The sequence below is a fragment of the Pezoporus occidentalis genome, unplaced genomic scaffold (assembly GCF_034315485.1).
Source record: "Pezoporus occidentalis ecotype Australia unplaced genomic scaffold, CSIRO_AGI_Poc_V1 ctg81, whole genome shotgun sequence".
Taxonomy (NCBI): Eukaryota; Metazoa; Chordata; class Aves; order Psittaciformes; family Psittacidae; genus Pezoporus; species Pezoporus occidentalis.
The window spans coordinates 2,366,024-2,392,260 of NW_026916170.1; the positions used below are offsets into that span (position 1 = coordinate 2,366,024).

Genomic DNA, 26,237 nt, shown 5'->3' on the forward strand with positions numbered 1-26,237 from the left:
TTAAACAGTTACAAGACATAAGCAGGAAGACTGGCTTTGCCCAATGGAAATGGCACACATAAACCAGCTGTGCAACAGCATAAAAAAATCATGGGTCCCAAAGGAGCGACAGAAAGAATTTTACTGCCGGGAGTGGGTGTCTGTTCTAGTTTTTCTAACACTCAGTAATGTATGCATGAAATCACATTCAACATGGTACTTATGTGCTGTGAAAACAATGTTGTCTGCTTCCTTTTGCTTGACAATTTATCCTGTGTATGCTAGCAACTGCCTTCACATTGAAGATAAAAACCTTTAGGAGACTTAGAAGGATCAGATAGTTTGGGCTCACTTTGTTGATCTTACAGCCTCATTCTGTCTCAGGAAATGTACCGTACCTAACTACAGACCAGCAAGATAATATGGAAATGCCTAACACTTATCACTTTAGGTAACTGCAGTCTCTAAGAGTTCATTCTTATCATAAATCATAAGAAGCTAGAAAAAAGTAGCCTAAAAATTCTTGCAACAAATTAAAATTTGTATTACTAGTGCTGAGCAGATTCTCAGCAGTTTAGTTAGTCTATCCAGTACCTGTTTAATGGGAGAAAAGCAGAGGTAGCTTTTCATCCAAGGAGAAAATGTGGATTGTAGGGACAGCTCTCTTCTGCTTCAGAGAAAATGAAACAGTTGCACAGTGCCAGATAAAATGTTAAAAGAAATATATGTGTAACTTCAGGAACCAAAAAAGTTCTCCCAGGCATTCCATTATCTTTATTTATTGCTGTTATTGCAAAGTATTGCCATTCAGTTGAAGATGAAAAAGAACGCACACACCATTTAAAAACCTTTACAATAGAACTGCAAACCACTGTCAAAATAGCTGAAAGTTTTGATCAATTTTAGCTGACAGTATCAATCTGAAAATCTACGTGCAGAGTCCTACTTCTAGGAAAGAATCCACTCTCCTAGATGCAGTACTCACTTCATCTTCTAGCAGCTCTGGTCCACAGATAGGCCTAGTCTAATGTGCGTTTCTTGCAATTTTGAAATTGCATTTTGGCAAAATGAAGCATCACTTCATTCCTGTGAAGGTCATGCCGGACAAGGACATACAAATCCTTCATTTCCTTTACTAAAAAGAAATAAACAACATTAAAAAAAACTCTGCTTAAGCTCTACTTCATTAATTATCTCAGATACGTCACTTATCGTTTACAGATTAATGCCATGAACACGAGGCAGTGCAGAACAGTTCATAAACCTTCACCTCCAAAGTTTATAGTATAAAAGCATAAAAAGTTGCAGTAGATAAAACCTCAAAACACAACTAGATGCAGAACGCTAAGCTGAAATGCTTGATGAAATACTCTTGTTTTTCTGGTTTTACCTATTTCATGACTGGGAAATTAAATGAATTTGGTTAATAAGAAGCTTTATTTAGTGATAGAAAAGTTAATGGAAATTACATACCTCAGTAGATTTCATATTAATTTGAATATACCAAAACCTTTCTTTGCTGCGTCTACTCAGGAATTGTATTTTGTGCATTTGAAAAAAAAAACCCAAAACCTATAAAACAGTATAAACCAGTTTTGTGTAACCAGACAAAAAGTCTCTCTCCAAGTAATTACAGGACCAGTGGTTTTGAATATTCCTTTTAACTGCTTAAAATATTTAGGGACAGAGACATTGTGGTGCCATACTCCTCCCTAGATTCAGATTATATATCATGTTTGTCCTACTTTGAAGAAAAAAATAAACCCAGATAATTTGCTATTCATTATAACTTATGAGCAACTGGTAAAAGTTCAGCATCTTGAATGAGAAACCTTCTTAGGAAATGCTGTCATGTTTCCTGATCAAAGGATTTCTTTTTAAAGAAAACTTCTGTTAAGTCTGACACAGATAATAATCTTCTCTTGGTCTTGGCACAACAGGGTGAAGTGAAACAGTACAAGAACTGATGTGAATTTCTGTCCACACTTCATACAAATGTAGCGCAGTCAGCAACCTTCCAAAGGTAACCTGCCAAAGTCCACTTTCCCTTTCCAAACTGGAGGTTAAATGTGCCTGTAGGAGGTCAGCAGGGGCCTGTAGATGCTGGCATTCAAAAAAACTACTCACATCTAAGCAGCAGTTTCTTGCCTCTCTGCCAGGTGGGGGCTGCCACTTCCCACTGAGCTCCAAAGTAGTAATTAAATGTCTATTTGACACTATAGCTGTTATAACTATGAGCACCTGCTTTGGGACACGAAGGCTAAGAAATACCAATTGAAGCATCAAAGTATTATTCCCAACAGTCACCACCTAGCAGCATTTTCATGTGAGTCACCTAGCGCATCTACACATTTATCTGGTGAACATATTATCTTTATAATAAGTACTGACAATACCAAAGACTCTAAAACAGTCAAATGAGCTGCCATAGTAGGATGATTTTGGCTGCAAAGTTGACAGCTAGCTGAACTCCTTGCTGTTTTTCTGGCAATTCACAATTCTCTGCCAAGAGCTGCAGTTTAGATTTGAAAATTGTTATTTTGAGTTTCGGAAGCCTTTTGAACAATGCTGGCTACACACTCTCTGCAATTATCAAGATCACATTATTTTGGTTTATCAGGTAAAGAGCATGCAGAGGTAGTACTGGCTCTTACTGTCCTTTGCATGAATGCCTAGAAGTGCTCTCCACAAGAAAGCTATGAGCAGTACTCAAAAAAAGCAAGTGGTTCAGGGGTAGCTTCAGAGCCCACAGTAAAAGAGGACTCTGGTATCTAACACATGGTCATTTCAAAGCCACAAGCTCCTGAAACACAAATCACTGCCAGCTGGGAGACTATTCTGAAGACATATCCCTATGCGCTTATCCTGCTCTTACAACTGCTCTCCAGAAACCTACTTTTGGCTGGGGTCAGATACTGAGCTAAAGAGAGTTTCCCTATGACTTACCATGGACATTCATTACCAGTGTAGGTATTTTGAACAATATACTCCTGTGGCAAGCACAGTCAATAGGGGATGAATTTTTGGGGAAGTAATACAAATCCTGCCTGAAAATGTCATGCTCAAGCCAAAACCTCAGAGTTATCATGATATATACCTTTATGTAATTGCAATTACAGTGGTTCCAAGCAGAGTATCTGGAAAATCTTTACAAACTCAATAAAACAACTCACAATTACCTCAGTCTAAAAGAAAGTTGATGCTAGATTCAGTAACAAAGTGCTGTATCTGCTGAAGTGCTGCTTATGAAGAAAAGCACAAATAAAAGCTGCTGCTTGCAATAAGATCAACACAGCTTGAAGGAGTTGTATTTTTTATTTCACTGAAATGGTATGCTACTTAAGTATAATAAATTCATAAAATAATACTTCTGTTATACTTCAAAAGCAGTCATGGTCAAAGCAGCAATGGGATGTCTATGCCAGCCAAACTTCCTACTACAAATGTGATTATAGCACCAAAAAAATCATTAAGTCTAATGTATAATTATTCCATAAGTAATTAAACAATCCATACCAGCAAAAGCATTTGCATGCCTCTATAACTGCATCTACAGTCAGATTTTTTTCTAGGACTATGTCCTAACAGCAAACGAAAAGCTAGCATGGGAACCCATAGATGACCACTGCCTGTATTGCAAGATAATCCTGTCTGCAGAACAAGGAGGAAATGCATTCCTCAAAGTAAGCGTTATACAAGTATAAAGATTCTGTCACTACTAAAACAAAGACAAGTCTTTCCATTAGAAACTTCTATGAGTTGAGTAAAGAAGGCTAAATCTCATTCTTCGGCACTGAAGTCAACTAGCATGGTCTGGCAATGCCCACATTATTAACTGCCTTTAAGAGAGGGTGACCACAGCCATACCATCTGTTCACTGGGAAAAGTTTCTGGCCTCTGCTAACTCCAATACTAAGCCTGAGAGTCATCCAGGAAAATGTTGGTTTCTGCAGGTCACAGGCACACAAGGAATAAAGCTAGCAGCTTAACATAATGAGAGATCTGTTTCTATCTTCCCCATCCCCCAATTACCATTTACTGGTACACAAATAATTTTTAAAGTTATCTTATTACCCAAACCTTTGCAAAACCAGAAATGGCAACAAAAAATCCTATAATACTTTGTGGATTGTCCAGCATGCCTTTCTAATGAACAGAAACATGCTACTTAGCATTTATACTCTTTATTCTTAAGCCCTTACAGTTAGCGCTAGCAAGGAGAATGTTATATTAAGAGAGCCGACAGTTCCATCAAAACAATGCTGCTACAATTATTTAGATACAGGCAACAAAAAATTTCAGTACTCTGTTAAACATATGGCAGCAACATACTTCTCATAAGTAAAAGGAAAAATAAGAGAAACCTCTCAGAATAACACACTGAAACCCCAGTTCCTTCATGTTTCATGGTCAGGGTCATGTTTTTTGAGACCAACCATGCAGAAAATGTTTAAAAGAAGGTTTATTCATTGAGACCCCTTACTGACGAAAGAATAATGACACCTTTAAGCTTTAATTCCTTTGCTGACTTCAGAAAAATCTCAAACCATTTCTAAAGCTGGTGGCAAAACTACCTGAAAACCCACCTGTTAAAACCTCTGCCACAAAAGTAGGCAGGTCAGGTTGCACTCCACGTGAATGAGCAGAAGGCAAGCACCAGACACAGTGGACAAAACTAACCTTTTGAGGATCGGAAGTGCTTGCTGGGTGCCGTGAAGCCTCTCGTCCCATGCACATTCACAGCTGCCACACGAAACTGGTACCACCTGCTCGCTCGGGTGTCCGGCAGCCGAATGCGCTCGTCTGTAGTCTGGTGGGGAAAATCAAGCTTACATCATTGTTCTAACATGGCTGGTTGTGCTGTCCTCTCCCATGAAATACCTTAGTCAGACTGAAGATGCACCGGCGTCAGCAGGCTATATGCAACCACCTCACCTGACTCCAAGCATCATTCTGCACTGCAAAGCATTTACAGCAGTGGAAAAAATCATATAACCACCCCATTTTACAGTGCATTGGAGGTCTCTTCTGGAAAAAGTAACCTTTAGAAAACTGGTGAAGCGTTAAATTCACAAAATTGGTTTTCCAGTTATCACAACCTTCACCAGTGTATAGGGCCTAGCTCTTCAGGTGTTGACATTTCATGGAACTCTTGCTCCAGGTCACAGAACTGATTTCTCCAATTCTCAGAGAACTGGGGGTCCAACACAGTATCATGAAATCCATGAGCAGCCACCTTTTCTGGTTCATAGGAAACACAAAACCCTCAGGTAATGAATGGAAGCCTTCTTCAGATCTTTGGCACTTATTTCAAAAAGACACTCACAGACTTAACTCTTCCCTGCAGACTTTTCTCAGGTCATAGGAGATGACCTTTTTCTCCAATAGCACCCACTGAGACTGCTAGTGTCATGAGTTCAATTTCCAACTTCTGTGGAGAGTGCCTTAACTGCTGAAATATGGCATAAGCACAGACGCTTTCAGAACCCTTTCAGCAGGAGGTGCTTTATGTGCCCTTTTTCTGAGCCCTGCTTTCCTCTATCTTTTTTTTTTTCCTTTTCAACTTTTAAAAAGCTGTCTTCTGCACCGTTTCTTATTTATCCAAAAGTACAAACACCAGAACTGAATATAGCCTCCTGGTAACCACTGAATTATTGCCAAGTGCAGAAGACATAGCATTCCTGTAGAACTCATCCACTTGTTGTGGATTTTACTTTTGCAATTACCTCTCTGTCCAGTGTTCAATTTACTTTAGGATGTCATGTTTACTGCATTTTAATTTAATTCCTTAATCAAAATAACACATGAACCTGAACCAAATGTCCTGTACATGTCTAAATATACTATACAATGGTTCCTGGTGATCATTACTGACCAAATATGTGACCTCATTAAAAATGAAGTGACACCAATTTATTTTTACAAGCCCTGTTGTCTATAACTTCAAAATCCCACCTTCTCCATATAGGATTTAATGTTACTTGCAATGATGCCAAGTAGCTCCCAGAAAAGGCATGGCATGATTTCTTCTTTTTGCTCCCTTTCCAATCTGTATAAGAAAGTAGCAGCTGCTCACCTAACTCAGATAGCCAGAAATTGAGGAAGTTGCTTCAGCTCTCCAGTAATGGTATTTTTAGAGACCTAAAAAATTAAAATTTGTAGGTGTGATCCTACGCTTAGTTTCTTCATTTGGTGACAATCAAAATTTAGGGAAACAGATAGCTCATTTGCATGGGCATGCAAAGGAAAGAGAGCCTTTCTAAACTGCACTATTAATTGCTCTCAGACTGGTAAGTGCTGCAGACTTTGAACCCCTTACATACTGCTGCTACTCAGTCCTTCTCCATTCAGACTGCTGAATTTGTCTTTTTAGTGTCAGCATGGGTAACAGTCCAGACGTTTTCATCCTCTGCCTCTTTTTTTCTTTTTTTCAGCTTTTATGTTACCTGTAGAGTGAATTATCTCCTCCAGTCAAGGGGTTCCCCTAGGGAAGGAAAAGCCTACCTGAACCAACTTTTTCTACTATTTTCATTTTATGGAGCACTCAAATGTGCTAGGTTTTTTCCAGCATACTGAGGCACACATTTTCAAAAATTTATAGATAAGACACAACAGTGAACTAGAGTAATATGAACTATCACTATATCAACAGAAAAAAATCAGGGATATATTCAGACTATTGCAATTGAAATCAGTATCAGGACCAGTACCTAATTCTAATTAACTAGCTGGGTTTTTAAATACGTATTTGCTAAATTTAGTTACAAGGCAAGTATAATCTGAATAGACTTGACCCCAAATTCCTCAGCTAAGGAATCTTGTCATTTGCATCAGCTCAGCTATTCTGCTAGAACTAATTAAAAGAAAGGATTTCAATTGTGTCAGTTTTCCATGGCAACCATGAAATACTGTAAAATCAAATAATCTGTCAATACATATAACCAAAATTATTTTAATTTACGAACATGCCTTGGGGCTATTACTTTCATCATTCATTTTGTTGGCAAAGCTCCTGTTAAACTCAATGGCATGCAAGAGGTGTATCTGTAATTCCTGCATTATGCACTACTTTGGCACCTCTAAGCAACTTTTACATAAATCTGATAAATTTCAAGATAGAGCTAAATACTACTGAGATAGCTTATATTACCTTAATTGTAAATGGAACTTTTTAGTTTAATTGCTTTAGATTAGTTCTCACTATTTAAGCATGTTTTGAGCTGAGATCATAATATTCAGAGTCCTTTCATTATTTGTCTCATATAAATGTAAGGCCATACTAAATGGTTTGTGAAGTGGTGTTAAACAAATAATGTTTGAATTTCACCACACACCTAGAATTCTGCCTAAACATGAGAGAAATAATTTTACTGATTTCTTAGACTGCTAGTATATATATATATATATATATATTTAAGAAAAACAAATAAACCCCAAAATTATCATTACAGGATCATAATTAGTATTTATTTTGGCTATGCATTACCTATTTAATTAGAAAAAGAATGCTTTGAATCTAAGCTACAATCTTAATAGGTGTTTCATTTGGAATAAAATAACAAATGAGTCCTCAGATAAAAATCACTGGCCAACATGTCCACCTTTAGCACCATCCAAACTTCAATGAAGACAAGGGAAAGTTCCCATTAATTACATCAGGATGCAATTATATACATGCTCTTACGTATATAATTACAGCAGCATGCAATTATACATGCTGCTCTTATATAAGAGCAATAATTGCAATGACATAACCTGGAGAATACGGGGAACAGCTTCACTCTTCTTCCCAGGAGTGCATTTTAGATCCAAGGACAACAGGCCACCTCCAGTGGCCAGAAGGAAGAAAGTGGTTGTGCTTTCCAGTGAGAATTTGGCTAATATTTGCCCAGAGCTGCCCCATTTTGGAAGCACTGACAATTCTACCCATCTTCAACAGCAGCCCCTACCTGCTCAAGCCTGAGGTCCTCTGTAAGTAGAACCCTCACTCAGTCTTTCAAAAGGGGATTATCTGCTACTCTCTTCAAAATGCCTACAAAAATCTCCACCTGCTGCTCATACAACCGAATAATTAATGTGCTCACCCAGAATGTGGATAACCTATGTTCAATCCCTTCCTTTGTCTGAAAGGATGGGAGAAAATATTCTGTAGCATGTTGCATGCTTTTTTGAATTAGACCATGTTCTACATTCATGGGCAAAACTGTTCCTGAGAGGAAGGAAGGCTGAAAGTTAAAATTTCTCCTCAGGAAAAGGGATGGGGTGGAAGAAGAAAGAGAATATACTATCCAGCATATGATCCAGCAGCATAGGAGTTAGGCCAGACAGATGGGAATCTTGTGTCACCAATCCAAGGATTTTTTTTTTTCTGTCATTCATATATATATATATATATATATATATACGTAAAATTTGGTGCAAGGTCTCTAGCAAAGAGTGGTGCAGAGAACTCTCCCCTATCCAAGGATTACAGTATTAAATGGACTTTTTCACTGTGTTCATTCCCTTACCTTCACACTGATAATCCTGACTCCTTTCTGAAATACAGTTTCATGAAAATAGGAGAGGACAGCCTTACCCTGCTAAGTTACTAGCTCTACACTTGCATTTGAAACAACACACAGCGATAAAAGAATTTGAAGCTCAGAGATCAAAGGGGTACCATCCAGGGTACCAGAACAGCTGAGTTTGTTTCCTCTGATACAGAAGAAAACTGACAGTGCTGCATCTACTACTCTACCAAAGGACAGCAGACCTCCCATCTCATGTGAGTGCAATCCCACACAAGGTGGGCATGCTCTAAGAAGGCTTACCAAAGCAAGCCCCTCCTGGAAGATGGAGAAAGAAACCTTTAGTGTACAGGACTGGTGGTTAACTCCAGCAGAGATTTCTCACTGCCGAGGACTGAGAAACTTTTTGTGATGCTCAGAACCAGAATTTTAGGTGTCTCAGAAACTTTAAGTTTTTTTAAAAAAATTAGTTATCCACAAAGCTTAGACAATTCCAAAGAGAAGCATTAAAGTCTGTCACAATCAAGCTAGCAGTAAATACAGGCATTGTTTTGTTTTGTTTCTTTATTTTTTAATAAAGGAATAAATTAATGGGTAAAACTCATTATTGTCTGCCCCTATGTATACATACATATATATGCACACACATTCTTGACATCCATTCACACAACACACATATTCTGTCTGAAAATAACTGACCTGGCATATTTGAATTAACTTCATTAATTAACTTAATACAATTATATATCTACATTTCAAATGTAAACAGCAATACTATTATTTTAGGAAAGCATTAGCACCAAACAGAACTGTAAGTTTGTTAATAAGATATACAGTAGAATTACAGAATCAGCTAGGTTGGAAAAGACCTTTAAGACCATGAAGTCCAACCATTACCCCAGGACTGCCAAGACCACCATTAAACCAGGTCACTAAGGGCCTCATCTACACCATTTCTTAATACTACCAGGGATAGTGACTCCACCACTTTCCTGGGCAGGCTGTTCCAATGCCTGACCACCCTTCCAGTGAAGAAATTTTTCCTAATATCCAATCTAAACCTCCTTTGGTGCAGATTGAGGCCATTTTGTCTTGTCCTATTGCTTGTTACTTGGGAGAAGAGACTGAACCCCACTTCACTACAACCTCCCTTCAGGTAGTTGTAGAGAGTGAAAAGGTCCTCCCTGAGCCTCCTCAGCTGCAGACTAAACACCCTCAGTTTCCTCAGCCCTTCCTCGCAAGACTTACTCTCCAGACCCTTCACCAGCTTCATTGCCCTCACTACAAGAGAGTCCTCAATGTCTCTCTTGTAGGGAGGAGCCCAGAACTGAACACAGTATTTAAGATGCATCCTAACCAGAGCCGAGTACAGGGGATGATCACTGTCCTGGCCCTGCTGGCCACATTACTGATGATACAGCCCGGGACGCTGTTGGTCTTTTTGGCTACCTGGGCAGAAGCTGACTCATGTTCAGGCTGCCAGCAATCAGCACCCCCAGGTCCTTTTCCAATAAACACCTTTCCAGCCACTCGTCCCCAAGACCATAGCTTTGCATGGGAGCAATTGCCAAGCAGATATGTTGCCATTTACCACCACTCTTTGGGCTCTGCCATCCAGCCAGTTCCCAGCCCAGTGAAGAACACACCTATCCAGGCCATGAGCAGTCAATTTCTCCAAGAGAATGCTGCGGGAGACAGTGTCAAATGCTTTACTAAAGTCCAAACCGACAATGTCTACAGCCTTTCCCTCATCAACCAGGTGGGACACCTTATCACAGAAGCTGCTTTATGAGCAGCACGTGCAGCACTTAGGATCAACTGCTCCATGACCTTCCCTGGCACTGAGGTCAGGCTAACAGGTCTGCAGTTTCCAGGTTCTTCCTGCTTGCCCTTTTTATAGAGAGGCATCACACTGGGCAACCTTCAGTGCTTGGGTACCTGCCCACTAGACCAGGACTGCTGATAAATAATGCAAATAAATAAATAAATAATAGCAAACTCTTCTGCCAGCTCTTTCAGCAGATATTCTCATGGGACACAGCAGTAGATCCTGCTCAGACGGTTAAACCTTGAAAAACAGCAGTGTAGGAAGCTTGCATAACCAATTAGGACACTATACATCACAGCTAAGTAGTGTCTTAATTTCCACAGTTTTTATGCTAACCAACGGAAATTAGTCAAATAATTAATTATGTCAAGTTTTCACAAAAATGTGTAGTAAAAAATCTAAAGTTAACAAAATCCCTTCTTCCTGAAGGGAAAAACAACTGAAATTGTTTTGAATGTGTTTGCTTGCTGCATAGATTTGGAGACTTAAATAATCTATTAATAGATTGAGCCTTCCTCTTTACAATCTGATGATATTATAAAATACAAAGGAAACAAACTTGTTCAAAATTATTTTTTCAATACCAAATGGCTGAGCTCTTCACAGCCTTTGCCTATAATTAAGGTCTCACACCCCAATGTTTAGGAATCATACAAGGAAAAATTCTCTCTGGACAAGAAAAGCCCAGAGGCTGTGCACACAATCAAATCAGTCAAATTGGATATCCATCTTTCTTGCTTGATATTGCAAAATAAATTCTGTTGCATTCTTTGCACACGAATGTGACTGCCTGGTGGGATGTCTAAAACTACAAACACCATGGGGGTACATTACTCTAAAGAGACAGAAATTCTGATTACTAGCACGCCTCAAGGGTGCCCAGCCCCAAGGTGTACAAAGTTTGCAAAGCCAGTCAGGCATCCTGAAGACTTGCTCTGAACTGACATCCCCACTGGGGTCCATCACGCAATCAAAACCTCATCTCTTGTGATGCAGAAGGGACAGCAAAGTTGCCAGAAAGATGTCAGCTAGAGGAAGCTTCTCCTGCCAGAGTGATTAAGTCAGCCACTTCTGCCACCACACAACAGACCTGCAGCAAAGGCAGCTGCCAGGGTTACTGTCACTCTTACACAGGAAAATGTTTCTGAAACGTTCTCTTCTGTACATCCAGTGCAAGACAGAGGTCTGTACTGGAGCAGTGGAGCACATATAGTGCACGCTTCCAGAAATGTACATGAAGCCTGTTTTACAGCAGTGCTCTTCCTCCAGACCTTTGCAGTCTGGATCCAACAGCCAAAAGAGTTGGGCTTCAACAGTCTAGCACATACACATGGCATGATAAGAGTGAAGATTAATTCAGATCTGGCTCATTTTTGCTACATGGTATTTTCCTGATAGCAAAGACAGGAGGTTATTTGCTGAGTATGGACAACGCAGATTTGAGACCTGCACCTCAGCTGAGAGATAATAAATAAGTTGGAGACTTTATCAGGTTTGGAGATGTGCACATTCCCTTAGGCTTGCACAAGCAGGGTTTCATAACAGGCTCTGCTGCAGGTGACTTTTTCTAAGCAAGATGCTACAGCCCCTTGTAGCACCACACTTAAGCTAAGAACTTCACTTCTGAGTGCTCAGTTTTGCAAGTTTGACATTATTTTATGATAGCTTTTTCCTACACAATCTGAACTGGGAATGAACACAGATTGTCAGAGAATTTAAACTCTGTTTTGTAGGTAGATCCATTTATTGTTTCTTTCCCTTTTTTTCCCAGCTATAAGGGTGTTTTCCAGGTCTTTTCAAAACCAGCATTTTACTTTTCTTGTCAGCAGGAATGAGGGTGAAGCAGTTAATATAAATGATTGGAAGCCTGCCATCCAGGTGGACTGTCAGCATGTTAAATAACAGATTGAAAATGGGGAGGAACTAAGTGAAAATTTATGCTCTGTTGGCTGCTTCTCATCAAGAAACATTTGCTCATGAATCTTATATTTTCAGACTGGATTGCACTGAGTGATAAGACCATGACATCATAGGCTTTTCCAAACTTGGAGGGTCACATCTGAAAAAAAAACAACTTCACAGAGAATAAAGATTTTATTATTGTTTTCTGGTTGATTTTTTAAAAAATAGTCTTTTCACCAATTATATTTCTTATATTTTTTATAAGACACAAGCCATGCTTTCAACACTATGTACTGAGTCACAAACCTCAGAAGGACTATTTCTCTTATATGCTTCCTTCAACAGATTTTGGTATTGAATTCTACATTTTTCAAGAGATTAATGACTTTCAGAGGCTTTGGAATTCTCATCTGAATAGATCATAAGGACGTGATTACAAGAAAGTGTTACTCACTGGCATTATGCAAATCAAGCCTCCAGACAGTTCTATACATTTTTATCTATAGTGAGCAAACCTACAAAATAAACTAATTTTGAAAACCTAAACCTCTGAACATTTTTTTTTCTTTTGGGGACAAGGAAACCATTAATTATTTCTCTACCGATATATTCACATATTTTTTATAAAGTCATTTTTAATACCAAAAGCATTTGAGGTTTCTATAACTGAAAAACTGGAAGCGAAAAAACAGAAGTATTGAGTCAGTCTAGAAACAAATGAACCAGTCCAGTCTGGTTCATTCAGCAGTTTAGTAAGACCCTGGAGGTCTAGATTATGTGTGCAGCACTGTTGTGACCTGAAGAGAGACTCTATAAGGGGATCCTTCTGCATAAGCCTTCCTACCTGTAAGTAATCTAACTCTTCTCTAATCTGAAGAAGACCTTTAGATCATGATCTGGAAGATAGCGACCCACACCACTTTATAAACAACTGACCTGTGCCACAGTTTGCCAGTTGGTAGCATCATCCTCACTTGGATGGATTCCTTGATTCCACCTCCTCTGAACAACATAGATCACAGGCTCAATGGAAATATTGAATTTTGAAGACCACTTCACCTCTAGGTCTCCAGACTGAAGTTCTATGAATTTTAATTCTTTCCGAGGTTTCAGTGGAACACCTGTAATAGGAACAAGCAGACAAAAATATGTGAACAATTTAAAGATGTGATTAAACCAGATATAGATTAAGCCGTACAAAAAATAACTAAAGAAAAAAGAAGACTGTTGGTTAGACAGAAGGAAAAAAGGGGGGAAGGCAGCATGGGAGTTTCAGAAAGGCTCCCAGCTGACCTATCTCTGCTAACAGTAAGACTTATTTTTACAGAAGTCTTCAAAATTATTTATTTCATTTAAAAACTAAAGGATCTGAAAGTCATAAGCTAAAATTGATCTCACAGAAAATACTTTCCAAATATGCTTTGGTAATCTGGAGAACGATCTCATTGTTATCAAGCAGAATCAGCTATTCCTTTTGTTCAGTTTTTAACCTAATTTGTCCTTAAACACATTTAATGACAGAATTTTCACAGCATGACATAGTAATCTATTCCACTACTTCTATCCTTACCATTAAAAACCTTTCACACTACCATGTTTAGTTTCCTGCACTTAAACTTGATAGTTGTCCATGATGTTCATGGATTGTGGAGAACATGTTCTTTCTTTCATCTATGGAGGAGCCTTTTATGTACCCACAAGACTGTTATCATGCCCCTAAAAGTTTTCTTTTTCAGTCTACTAACCTCAGTGCACTCCATTTTCTTTTAAATCAGTGTTTCTAGACCTCTGATCATTCTTGCAGCTCTCTTTGGAATCTCTCCCATTGGCACACAGCCCTTCAGAGTCAGGCCTAAAACTGGACACAGACTGCGCCCAAACTCTTACCATTTCACACATCTTATGATATACTTAAGAAAGCTGTTTGCCTTCTTCATGGTAGCAAGATCTTACTGACTCATATACAGCTGTATTGTATGATGTGTCACTGTCCACTCTTCCCTAAATATACAGGAAAGGTAATTCCGAGGCATCTTGGAATAGATAGCTCTTATGCATGATGTCCAATTATTACCTTTTGAAGACAAAGATGTGTTTCTAAAATTTTACAGTAAGTTCTCCTTACACAGGGACACTGAAGGATGGTTCCATTGCTTATAATGCTGGTAACATCATATTTTTAAAAACATCCGCAGTAGCTTGAAGGAAAAAAACTCTTCAAATTTGGCATCTTTTGATTAAATCAACAAAATCAAGTGTTGGATACATTTCTCTAGAAAGAATTTAGGAACTCATATATTTCACTGCACAGCATTTTGTCACTTCAGAATATGTCACAAGTAAGATTTCTATGCTGACATACAAACCTTCTTAGCAAGTTATCAGACCCACTTCAGTTATTTTGACATTTCACTGGGTGTCCACAGAAGTACAGCTGTATGTGTTGGTTTGATAAACTGTTTCCCACTCAGTCTGCCACAGATGACTGAGTACCAAAATTTCCTTAGGTGAACAAATCACTTTTGTATTTTAAGAGGTGTTCTCCTAAATCTGATTATACAATTAGCTACAAGTAAATAAAAATTGATCCTGTGGCCCTTGAACAAACCTAAAATCAACCTGAGTACTTAAATCCAGTTATCACAGCAGTTTAAAGCCTGGATATCCTCCAACAGCCTGCAGTCTTAGTCTAATATAATGAAAATCGTACAACATGTCAGCTCAGATTTCCACATTTGAAAATCCTTCTTTAATTGTGATGTACAATAATCCTACAATTTGCATGTAAAGAAAACTTCCATCTGCTTTGCATTAGAGGCAGTTGGATTCACTTGATTGCAAGTATATCAGTGTCGTGGTTTAAACCCAGTCAGATAATTCGTTCGCTCACTTCCCCCCCTTTTCTTGCCCTCCCCCTGCTCTCGGAGGGATGGAGAGGAGAATCGAAAAGAATGCAACTCCCACGGGTTGAGATAAGAACAGTTTAGTAACTAAGGTATCACAGATCACTACTGCTACCACCAATGATAATAATGATAAAGGAAATAACAAGGGAAGAGAATACATCATCTCACCACCAGCCGACCGATAACTCGCCCCCCCGGCCCGACCAAGCTCTGACCGATACCTCCTCCAACCCTGCAGTCTCCCGGCCCTTCTGGGTCACTCCCAGTTACATCCTGGGCATGACGTGCTGTGGTATGGAATACCTCTTTGGTCAGTTTGGGTCAGGTGTCCTGTCTCTGCTTCCTCCTGGCTCCCCTCCTCCCTGGCAGAGCATGAGGCTCACAAAGTCCTTGGCCAAACCAAAACATCACTTGTTATCAGCTCTGTTCCCGAGCTGAAAGTCAAAACACTGCACTGCACCAGCTACCAAGAAGGAGAAACATGACTGCTACTGCTGAACCCAGGACATTATCCACCCCTTATTCCATACCATTCACGTCATGCTCAGATCCCCCATTTTCAATATACTCTTATCTTAGTGCATGGACCAGTCCCTATAAAGCTGCTGAGTCCATCTGGTCCATGATGTCAGGCTCCATCTCTTGTAACAGTCTTCCAGAGCAGGAGAGACTGTGTGCAGTGTTCACACTTGTGAATAACCTGGGCAATAGTGTCCATTGCTAAGTCCACCCCTCAATCATGAGTCCATCTCTGTGTTGCATCTCTGCTCTGCTGGCCTGAAGTGCCATGGGCCCACCAGGCTCAAAATAATTCACTGTCCCCTTCAGCAGTTTCTGCAGCTTGTTGCTGGGGACTCCATACAGCTGCCTTCCATCTCCGATGCTTCCAAAGCACTGGAGGGGCCCAGTGGACTAGATACTTGCCCATACTGTCCCACACACCCTGCCACTCCTGGCTGTCCAGCCTTGGGGAAAACCTCTTGGTCCCCCCATATCCTCGTCTAACCCCAGACAAGACCCAAACCTGACTCTGCTTAACTTTTGAGATCAGACAAAATGGTGGTGGGTAGAACACAGTCTGTGTGTGTGCCAACATGCTGATCCCCATCACCATCAGCAGGCAAGTCCCAAGGACACCCAAAGGCCATTCAAAACCTTCAGAACTCTCAAACGATGCTGCTGTACTTGTCACTGGGGCTGGTGTAGCCGCTGTGCTTGCCGGCTCTCCCACCGCCAGCTTCTCTTTTCCTGAGTCCAGCTCTTCCTCCTCCGCCTTGCCGGGAAATGCTGCGTGGTCTCCTGCATCCTCCTGGGGCTCGGCAGGCGGCTTCCGGGGAATGCTCTCGGCCGTCGCTTGGTCCCCGGGGCCTCTCTCCCGGGCCGCTTCGGCTGCCGCCGGCTCCCGGGGCCGCTCCCCCTCAGCTCCCCGCAGCCTCACGAAGATGGAGAGTAGGGTGAGGGCCAGGACGGTGAAGAGCAGCCGGACGGCCAGGTACAAGTCCACGGCCACGTCCGTCCCCCCCTGCTGCTGGGGCCCGCCCGTATTACAAGCCATTGCCATAAAGCACAGTGAGACAAGAACCTTAGCCCAGGCCCCATACTTGATAAACACTATCACAGCAAATACCGGCTCTAAGTAAGTTACAACATTCTGAAGCTGTGAGATCAAGCAAAACAACTCTGAGACCCAATAAATCAGCATTGTGACGAGTGACTATTAATCCAGTCAGATCTGTCGTTATCTCAACCCTTCGTGCCCCACGTTGGGCGCCAAAAAGAACTGTCGTGGTTTAAACCCAGTCAGATAATTCGTTCGCTCACTTCCCCCCCTTTTCTTGCCCTCCCCCTGCTCTCGGAGGGATGGAGAGGAGAATCGAAAAGAATGCAACTCCCACGGGTTGAGATAAGAACAGTTTAGTAACTAAGGTATAACACAGATCACTACTGCTACCACCAATGATAATAATGATAAAGGAAATAACAAGGGAAGAGAATACATCATCTCACCACCAGCCGACCGATAACTCGCCCCCCCGGCCCGACCAAGCTCTGACCGATACCTCCTCCAACCCTGCAGTCTCCCGGCCCTTCGGGTCACTCCCAGTTACATCCTGGGCATGACGTGCTGTGGTATGGAATACCTCTTTGGTCAGTTTGGGTCAGGTGTCCTGTCTCTGCTTCCTCCTGGCTCCCCTCCTCCCTGGCAGAGCATGAGGCTCACAAAGTCCTTGGCCAAACCAAAACATCACTTGTTATCAGCTCTGTTCCCGAGCTGAAAGTCAAAACACTGCACTGCACCAGCTACCAAGAAGGAGAAACATGACTGCTACTGCTGAACCCAGGACAATCAGCCTCTCTGGTGTTACGTAATTGCGCGCAGATGGGGCGCAGCAGCACAAACAACGAGAGCACTGCACAAGTGCATTTTAAAATACTTTTGTATAGCCAGCACCATCAATATACTATCCAGATGTGTAGACCAAATTACTCTTCAATGTGCTTTTTATTATGTAAATGGTCGGCCCTTTCATCATGCTGGAACAAATTAGTCCTCTGAAGTCCACAGCTCTTAACTGAAGAATTCAAATCTGATTGCTGTACGTCTGCAATACCAGAACCTAAGAAAAATGTTTCTAAAGGTGTCTTTCAAACAGCACGTGTATTGCTACGCCATGAAAACATAAATGCACATTGGTCCTTCATAAGAATCTGTATCTTTAATGTAATCTACAGGAATGCATGTTTCCATGGAAGGGGTTTGGACTGTAAAGGGTTTATTCCTGGCATCTGTACCATTGTAACACAGTCATTCAAAGACTCAGAGATGTGCACTTTTAAAACTGTACACTGTTTTTTAATACAAAACTATTTTTCTTTAAGCATGAATAGAGCCTTTAAACTATGGGTGACCATTTGGCTCTAGCTGCCCTATTGTGATGTGTTCGTAACGTCACAACCTTTAAATGGCGTATCTTCTCATCACAATTTACCTTGCCCAGAACTGCAGTTCAGTCTGCTATATGGATTGTTCCCTTACACATCTCATACAAAACTAGTTAGCCTGCTTTAGACAGCATAAACCCTAAATCTCTGTTAAAAAGAGGTCCTGAAAAGTTCACACAAGTAGGTGTATCATCACATCTGAGACCACTAACTTCTGAACAGAAAAAAGATGATGGGTAATGTTTTCACCTGTCACCAGCTGTGTGTAGAAGAATATAAATGTCCTTGTCCCCTCACTTGGGGAATGCATATGTGCACATTAGACAAAGTGAATGCAATCACACATTTTCCATCCTTTTCTCTTCATTCCCTTTTTTTTTCCTACATTTTTTAACTATTATATTTCTGATCACAGATATTGCTCCCATTTCTATTTCTAAAGTACCAAATCTTCTTCAGGCACTCATTGTTGTTTATAACATCATTATGTCCATATAGAAAACAAAAACCTGATAGGCCATGGAGAAGGGACACTTTCTAAAGTCCTTCACTAGTTGAAGTGATATAAAGAAGGAAGATGAGGAAAAGTAGGACAGAATATTTGATATCTCCAGTAAAGGGAAATAAAAATGTGAAAACTATGTAACTGATTATGAATACTCCCAACAAAGATGAAAAAATACAATGTCAATGGACAGTTTAAAAATTATAGTGAATGAAAGCCAATAAACAATTAAGGTAACAAGTAACCAAACTTGTTATGTTAATCTAACAACATTTGCAATATATGACTTTGGTGGCAGTGTACTTACATTAATATTCTTTCAGAATTGGGATTTACCACTCAGTACTAGAGGGCAAATCCAGTTTGTAAATCCAGATGTGTATTTTAAATCTGCTGCTGTTACTACTATGAGCTTGATCAACAGTAAAACTATAGGGACTCCTGTAGACTCTTAGATTCAATCTGTATTCATTTTCCAGCTGTGAGTGTTGTCAAAATTATAAGAGTAAATACTAAACCTATTCATTAGACCTTAGACGTGCTTTCCAAGTTTGCTCTTCCTCAGTGACAGGAAGGTCATTTACCCCTGGAAAAAATGAATAGCAAGCCTGCTCTGCTTCTATTTGTCCTGTGTTGCAGAAAGACAGGTTGAAGAGCTGAGAAGGCAGCAAGGTATTGGGCTTGCCCTTCCTTTGCAAGACATATATGTATGCTCTTACAAGCAAGCACCTCCTGCAGACAGGTGATGTTAGAGATTAGTTCTGTTCCTATATAATCAGGCTGAACAGTAGTAGACTTTCCAGTGTGCAGTTACACAACATATCATACGCTGTCATACCCTATGTCCTCTGCAAAAGCATGCAGTCTCATTTCATTTGGTTGGTTGGTTGTTTTTACCTTTTTTCAGTTATTACATTTACCACAATGCTTTGCAGTTTTGGTATGAAGCCTGATCATGTAAATCATTACATGTACAATACAAATGCCAGTTTATCACTCTGATCATTTGTCTCAAGAAGATGAAAGAAATAACTAAGTAATCAATTTTAATAATGTTCATTTTGAAAGGTGCTGTGTACAAGAGAGTTAATTCCTTACAGTTGTAAAGGGGCTGCTCTGAAGTATCTTAGAAGCAAGAGAATTTCCCTTCTGCACTGGAAATCTAGATCACAGTACTGACTGCTGTTCAAAATACTCTGAGTACTATCTTCATCAAACTTATGCTTACTCAACCTCTATGACTTCTAGATAAAACTTTCTCTATTCATGTAAGTAAATAAGATCGTGTTTCATGACAGCCCATTCTGTACACACAATGAAGGGATTCAAAAAATCAAAGCACATTATTTCTGACATACATTCTCATCCCTAGGGACATTCAAAAACATGCATCACCACTTCAATTAAAATAATGAACTTAAAATCACCATCTCCTTCACATATTTCACTATTTTTCCATCCATAGAAATAAATCCTGGAGCCTGGAGCTTAGTTCAGAGTTCCGCTGATTAGGCTCTCCACAGAGAGCCCATACTATCAGAATAATAACTGATTAATATCCAGTTTTGTTGGGTTTTTTTTTCTAACAAAACATTCCAACTCTGCAGAACAAGAAAATGCCTTGCATAAATGTTAATTGTTCTGCATTAGAAGCACATTTTCAGAATATCTCCATGTATAAAGCTTTTTATAATTACAAGAAATTAAAATTTGGAGTTTATCTAAGCAAACAATTTCTTCATATAAAAGTTCTTGCCCATGGATGTCAAGGAAAACTTTTTTTTACAGAATCTCAGGACTCAGATTAAATTTTTTTTAATAATACTGCCTTAGATTTAAATAATAAATCTATATACATATGTGGATATTATAATCTTTCACTTTTTTTTTTTTAAGTCATTAATAACACCAATGCCAAATATACCACATTAATTTGTTCTTTTACTAGCTCATCTCACATATCCTATTTGGTAGTCCTACCTCCTTGGCTTATAAAAAAAAATATTGTTTGATTAATAGGACTTGGACGATTTATTGGTAAATATTTTCCTGCTGCATTCTCTCTCATCTCCATCAAATTAAGTGAGACTTCACCTAAACTGGCAAGTTTGTTCTGCTTAAGATGATTCATAATAGTCACATGTTTACATTCCACAGATTTCCAGACATGGGCTTCACAAGGGAAAAAAAATAAAAATAAAAATCAGAAAGCTGAGCAACATTTTTCTCTGGCTTTCAACTCTTTCAGTGTCCTACCACATCTCTACAGGCACCTCTCCTTTTTTTCCCAACCGTACAAACTCATCTGAAATGAAAGACCTGGTTTCTGAGGAGACTTTATTATGGAATGAAGTTATTAGTCCAATATGAACACATATTAATAATCTCTACCTTTGTACAGATTTTTTGGAACTTGGCACGTATGCCCACATCCATTGGAACAGCATTTCTTCACTCCCGAACATTCACTGTCAGCTTCACAACTTTCAACACAGGCAGCTGCAAAACCACTGGCCTTCTCAGGTGCTGGGCAGTCCCCTTGCTTTACAGACAGGATGTACTTAAGGAATTCACAGCTAGTTAGGCATTCATAATTCTTCTTGGGGAAAAGAGGCTAAAGAGAAAACAAAAGAACACATAAAGTTTTCAACCGGTCAAACCCAAATAATTAATTAAAAAAGTGGTACTTTTTCCAAGACCTCCTAAAGAAAAATTCAGATTCTCAGCTTTTGCAAGACTATCCCTGAAGATTTACATATTCAAGCCACTTCTAAAAAATCATTCCAAGTACAGAATGATGAATTCCCTCAAGTAAGACCACCATCTTTAATGGAATAAAGTTGGTTTTGTCTGCCAACTTTCCCTTGTTTTGCTCACACTGGCTGGCTACAAAGTTGCTCAATGCCAGATCAAAAACATGTCCAAAACAAAAGGGAAGCAATGGTCAGATGGTCTTCTTTTTTTTTTTTCAGACTACCCACATTCCTCCATTTGTACTTCATAACACTTTACCCACAGTATCTGATGCAATACCACTCTAGATAAATAAGTGCAATCTTGTTTCATTATACTGTTTGAACTGAGTTGGCTATGAGAAGATTTTGCAGCATCTTTATGTCCTTGCCAGCATATTAGTAATTGTGTAATTCTTCATGGAACTGGAACTACATTTCTGATAAAAATATTAACAGAAAATACAGATTAAAATAAGCATTAAATATATTGATTAAGGATCAAAGCAAATGCTACTTTTCAAAGAAATCAAGTCCTAGATATATGAGCAGTTGCTTCAGTGCATAGACATTTTATAGCATGTGTATTACTCAGTGATTTGCAAGGTTCACTTAAAACTGTATTGAGAAAGGATATATCACCCTGGTGAGAACATTGTGTACTACATGGGGATTTCATATCCTCTTTTATCTGGTGATTTAATTAGTTTGGTGCAAAGCCAGCTAAAATGATTCCCTCAAAGTGATTCATGCAACTGTAGATGGGCAACCCATGCAACTGGGGTTATCTACAGCCTGCCTTTCTATCTCAGAGTAAACAAAAACCTTCCACTCTGACAGATCTGATTTACAGATTCCTAAACCTACACAGAAATTATAACCCAGTCCTCATCCAACTATTCATATAACTTCTGCAACTTCCTTCCATCTTCAAGGGTGTTACTTTCTTATTTTTACTGTTCTCATATTTCTGGCAAAATGAGAAAGACTTCAGTATTATGGAGGCCCAGGTGTTTCACAGATTGTGTGTCAGTTTATGCTCAAAAGTGACTTTTTGGTCCAAGAACAATGCCACTACATTACCTCTCCCATCTTGTCCTGCAGAGCAGTCCAGAATTTTTGAATCAGGCTTTTGAAGATGCATTTGGGTGTTATGGCTTAACCATATGGATACCAAAATGAGAAGTCCTTATATCTCCTACTGACCCTGTGATCTCTGCACATGGGCTCACGCTGTTCCTGCCATTGGGATGCGCCTGATCCCATGGTTAGCCAGTTAAGAAGCTACCAGCAGGAAAGTGAATTTATAGGGAGAAAAAAAGGAATTAAGTAAACTGTCTTTCTTCCTCACACATAAGGTTGCTTTAACATTAGTGCACTCATTCAGTAGATAAGAAGTAACATATCAAGCATGGACCTTGAGAAACAAATGCTAAATTGTTGCTTCCAGATTTTTTGCAAAATACAAAATGATTGAAAACACTCTCAAAGGAAAACAGCCTTGTTTAATTCAATCAAACAATGTCTATGGATCATAGATGAGTCTGAGAGAAATGAAAGTGGCCCTGTGCTTTGGTGTGTGTGAAACCAATTTCAAATCCTAAAACGTCACAAATTTGCAGCTACTTAATTAAAAACTTTATAGCTCCCTGAGGCATAATACGTCCTCAAGGCTTCTCCTCCTCACCCTATTTCACAGCTCATTTTTCAGTTAGCTGCTAAATGTGCTGCTCTTCATTAAGGGCCTTTGAAGTTCTAAATTTAGCTTCAACCACAAAACACTAATCAAGGAAGGATGGTCACTGTTTTTAACTACTGTAGAACAGTGTTCTACAAATGTTTTCCTTTTAAACCAATTTTATACATATTTTCACCCAAATCTGGAAACATACAGCCTGAGAAGTGATGTATGAGATCAACATAAATTACATCCACTAAAAATGCTTTATTACACTACCCTAGAGTTTTGTGTATGAGGAAGCAGCAATTAATTTGTGCTAAAAAGTTCATACAAGGATCGGTTTTCATGAAAAAAAATTACTTTGTCTTGTAAATACGTAGATCAGTAATCCCTATTTACACATAAATTGGTGGTATTTTTAGTTGAAATTACAGCTTTTTCCCAAACATCTTCATGATACTTAAAGTCATTTAGACATAAAACATGCTCTTGTACTGGAAAAAATAGTGCTGAGAGTGGTGAGGGAGGAGTTACATCAGTATTAGCAGCTAGATCGTTATTCGATTAAGGTCCCTTCTACTTTTTTATAGAATAAGCTTCGTAAACATACACTTTCATAGACTTGATTAAAGTTGTATCTTTATATTGATTTAGTCATAATAAAGCAAAATTCTACTGAGATTATATTTCCATTTTGTACCTAAAACCACCTCAGAAATGTAACTTTTGAGTGTGGACTTTCACCAATTCAGCAGAGCCATGTTTCAAATCCAGTAAAACCATTTATTTTTTTCTTTTCTAGAAATCAGATTGACTTTCACATACAGGAAAGCATCTGTTCTAGCTACCTTGCCCTAGGATTTTCACACAATGACATTTTATCTTTTAAACAAAGATGCTCTTTCTTACTCTTTCTTTCTATGGCCAGAAAAGATAGAACAGCATGTGGTAGAAATAGCATCTTACTGGAAGGATTTAACAGCACCTTCTGAGAGAAGCTATGTAAGTGTGGTTGGATCAAGTCTTAAAACTTTAAGCTGAGAGAAATCATTTGTTCAGAAAAAAAAAAAGGCAAAAAACGAAGAAAAAAATCCTTTTTTTATTTTTAACCCCAATATAGCTAAATTGTTATATGTGTACCTATTCAAATGTAGGCAAATGCTGTGAAAATTACATGTTTGTTAGTTGTCTCCTTGAAAGTAATAATTTAAATGAAAGAGACCGCTAGAGCAAAGTGAGAAAGAGTGCCCTTGGGCCGACTTACATCACAGAAGCTTTGGCAATGGTTTTTCTTTAGGTCCCAGGACTCTTTGCAGGGCTCCAGGCACTAGGAAAAATCAGGAGGAAGAGGAGTGTCAGAAAGAGAAAGAAATAAACAACCAGAAATGACCCCATTTCTTCTCCAGTTTTTTGTTTGGCCTATAGGAAGTTAATAATAGGCTTTAAAACTCTACTTCTCTTGAGGATAAGACTGTCATTGAGTCATGGTGTCAGAGCAAGGTCATGCCAAGCCATGGTTAGATTACAAGAAATATTTTCAGTTTTTGTTACTGTACAAAGCACTTGCCTCGCTCGATTATATGCCATCCTATTTTCCACATTATTGAATTTAGGTCCTAATACCATTTAACACTGTGTCACTAGATCACAGAGACAATGTCAAAAGCACTACTCTCAACTACAGGAAGTTAAATCTTCCCTTCGCTGACCAGCCTAAAGATTTGATGGGCGTATTGCCTTCCCAAGCAAGAAATTATTTCATCAAGCTATGGAGTAAACTTCATAGCAGAGGTTTAACCACTATTCCTGCATAAATAGACAACGTTCACTGGTCTGTTAGCAAACCACTTTATTTCAAGTACCACATTATCATTTCTTCACCTGCAAGCTCTACTGCAATGTTTACACAGAGAGTTAAGATTCAAACTCTGCAAACCAAAGTCAAGCTTCACAGTTTAGAAAAATCACACTATTAACATTTTCTGCAGCTGAAACATAAATTCAGACTCACATCCAGAAACATTTTCTCTGCCTTTGTTAAGACATACAATCTTGGAAAATTATGTAATTGTTAGGAATTAATATCACCTACTCCTTCTGGTAATAGTGCATACTATTGCACCAAAAGATACTTACTGCACCAAAAAGAAAGGCTTTTGACATGCAATTCAGAATTTATATAATTTGTTTCTTTTATACATAGTATTAGATTGGATCTATATGCATTTACGCTACTCAAAACCAAGCATAAATACACATAGGTTACCACCTATATCATACATATACTAAAAAAGTTAGTTTTTTTAAAGTTCAGCATTTCTCTTATTAGTGATAAAGCCTGAAAATATAATAAAACCATTAGTCACAGAGATACGTATTTCAGCAATGACAAATACCACTTAAACATTTCATATATATACATATATATATATATATATAGGTATTTTATAGAATCATAGAATAGTTAGGGTTGGAAAGGACCTTAAGATCATCATGTTCCAACCCCCCTGCCATGGGCAGGGACACCTCACACTAAACCATATCACCCAAGGCCTCATCCAACCTGGTCTTGACCATTGCCAGGGATGGAGCATTCACAGCCTCCCTGGGCGACCTATTCCAGTGCCTCACCACCCTAACAGGAAAGAATTTCCTCCTTATATCCAACCTAAACTTCCCGTTTAAGTTTTAACCCGTTACCCCTTGTCTTATCACTACAGTGAGACTCAACTCTCTAGCTTTTCAAAATTCACAATATGTATGCTTTATACAAAGTAATTGGAAGGATACATCATAAAATGTCACTGAAATCTGTAAGTTTATTTAATTCCAGAGTGTTGGTTCCTCCTATGGCATAGTTACTGTACGTTTAAGCTCAATACCATTGGCATGCCAATTTTGCAGTTCTCCTGTCTGATGTACAAATTACAGAGGTATAAAATACTGTAAAGTCAAAATGGGCAACATTTAGACTTTGTCAATGATCCCCAAGGCTCTCAGGATTTTCATATCCTTGCTTCACTGCTGCATAGCACAGAGAGCTTATTTATACCAACATATCAATATTGAGATGACAACTAGGACCAAGTTTACGCTGACCAGACCACCTTACTTGCAGGCTCTAGAGCAATACAGTTCATATTTCTGGAAGTAAAGACCAAGATGCTGTATGCTTCACAGGGTTTGTTCAAGGCATTTTTACCAAGGTATCTCTACCTGCTATATAAGTAACCTCCGACACTTGATGCCTT

The 26,237-nt window shown here is 39.1% G+C and overlaps 1 protein-coding gene across 3 annotated transcripts in view; it reads right to left on the minus strand.

Moving 5' to 3' along the window:
* ANOS1 (anosmin 1) overlaps positions 1-26,237 on the minus strand; it is a 143,172-nt gene that overhangs the window by 41,007 nt on the left and 75,928 nt on the right. For all 3 annotated transcript variants that reach the window (XM_062603838.1, XM_062603837.1, XM_062603836.1), the window contains 4 exons: positions 24,251-24,313; positions 20,965-21,187; positions 13,156-13,340; positions 4,660-4,789 (listed from right to left, as the gene is read on the minus strand). In XM_062603838.1, coding sequence (XP_062459822.1) covers positions 4,660-4,789; positions 13,156-13,340; positions 20,965-21,187; positions 24,251-24,313 — 601 coding nt within the window. The remainder of the gene's footprint in view (positions 1-4,659; positions 4,790-13,155; positions 13,341-20,964; positions 21,188-24,250; positions 24,314-26,237) is intronic.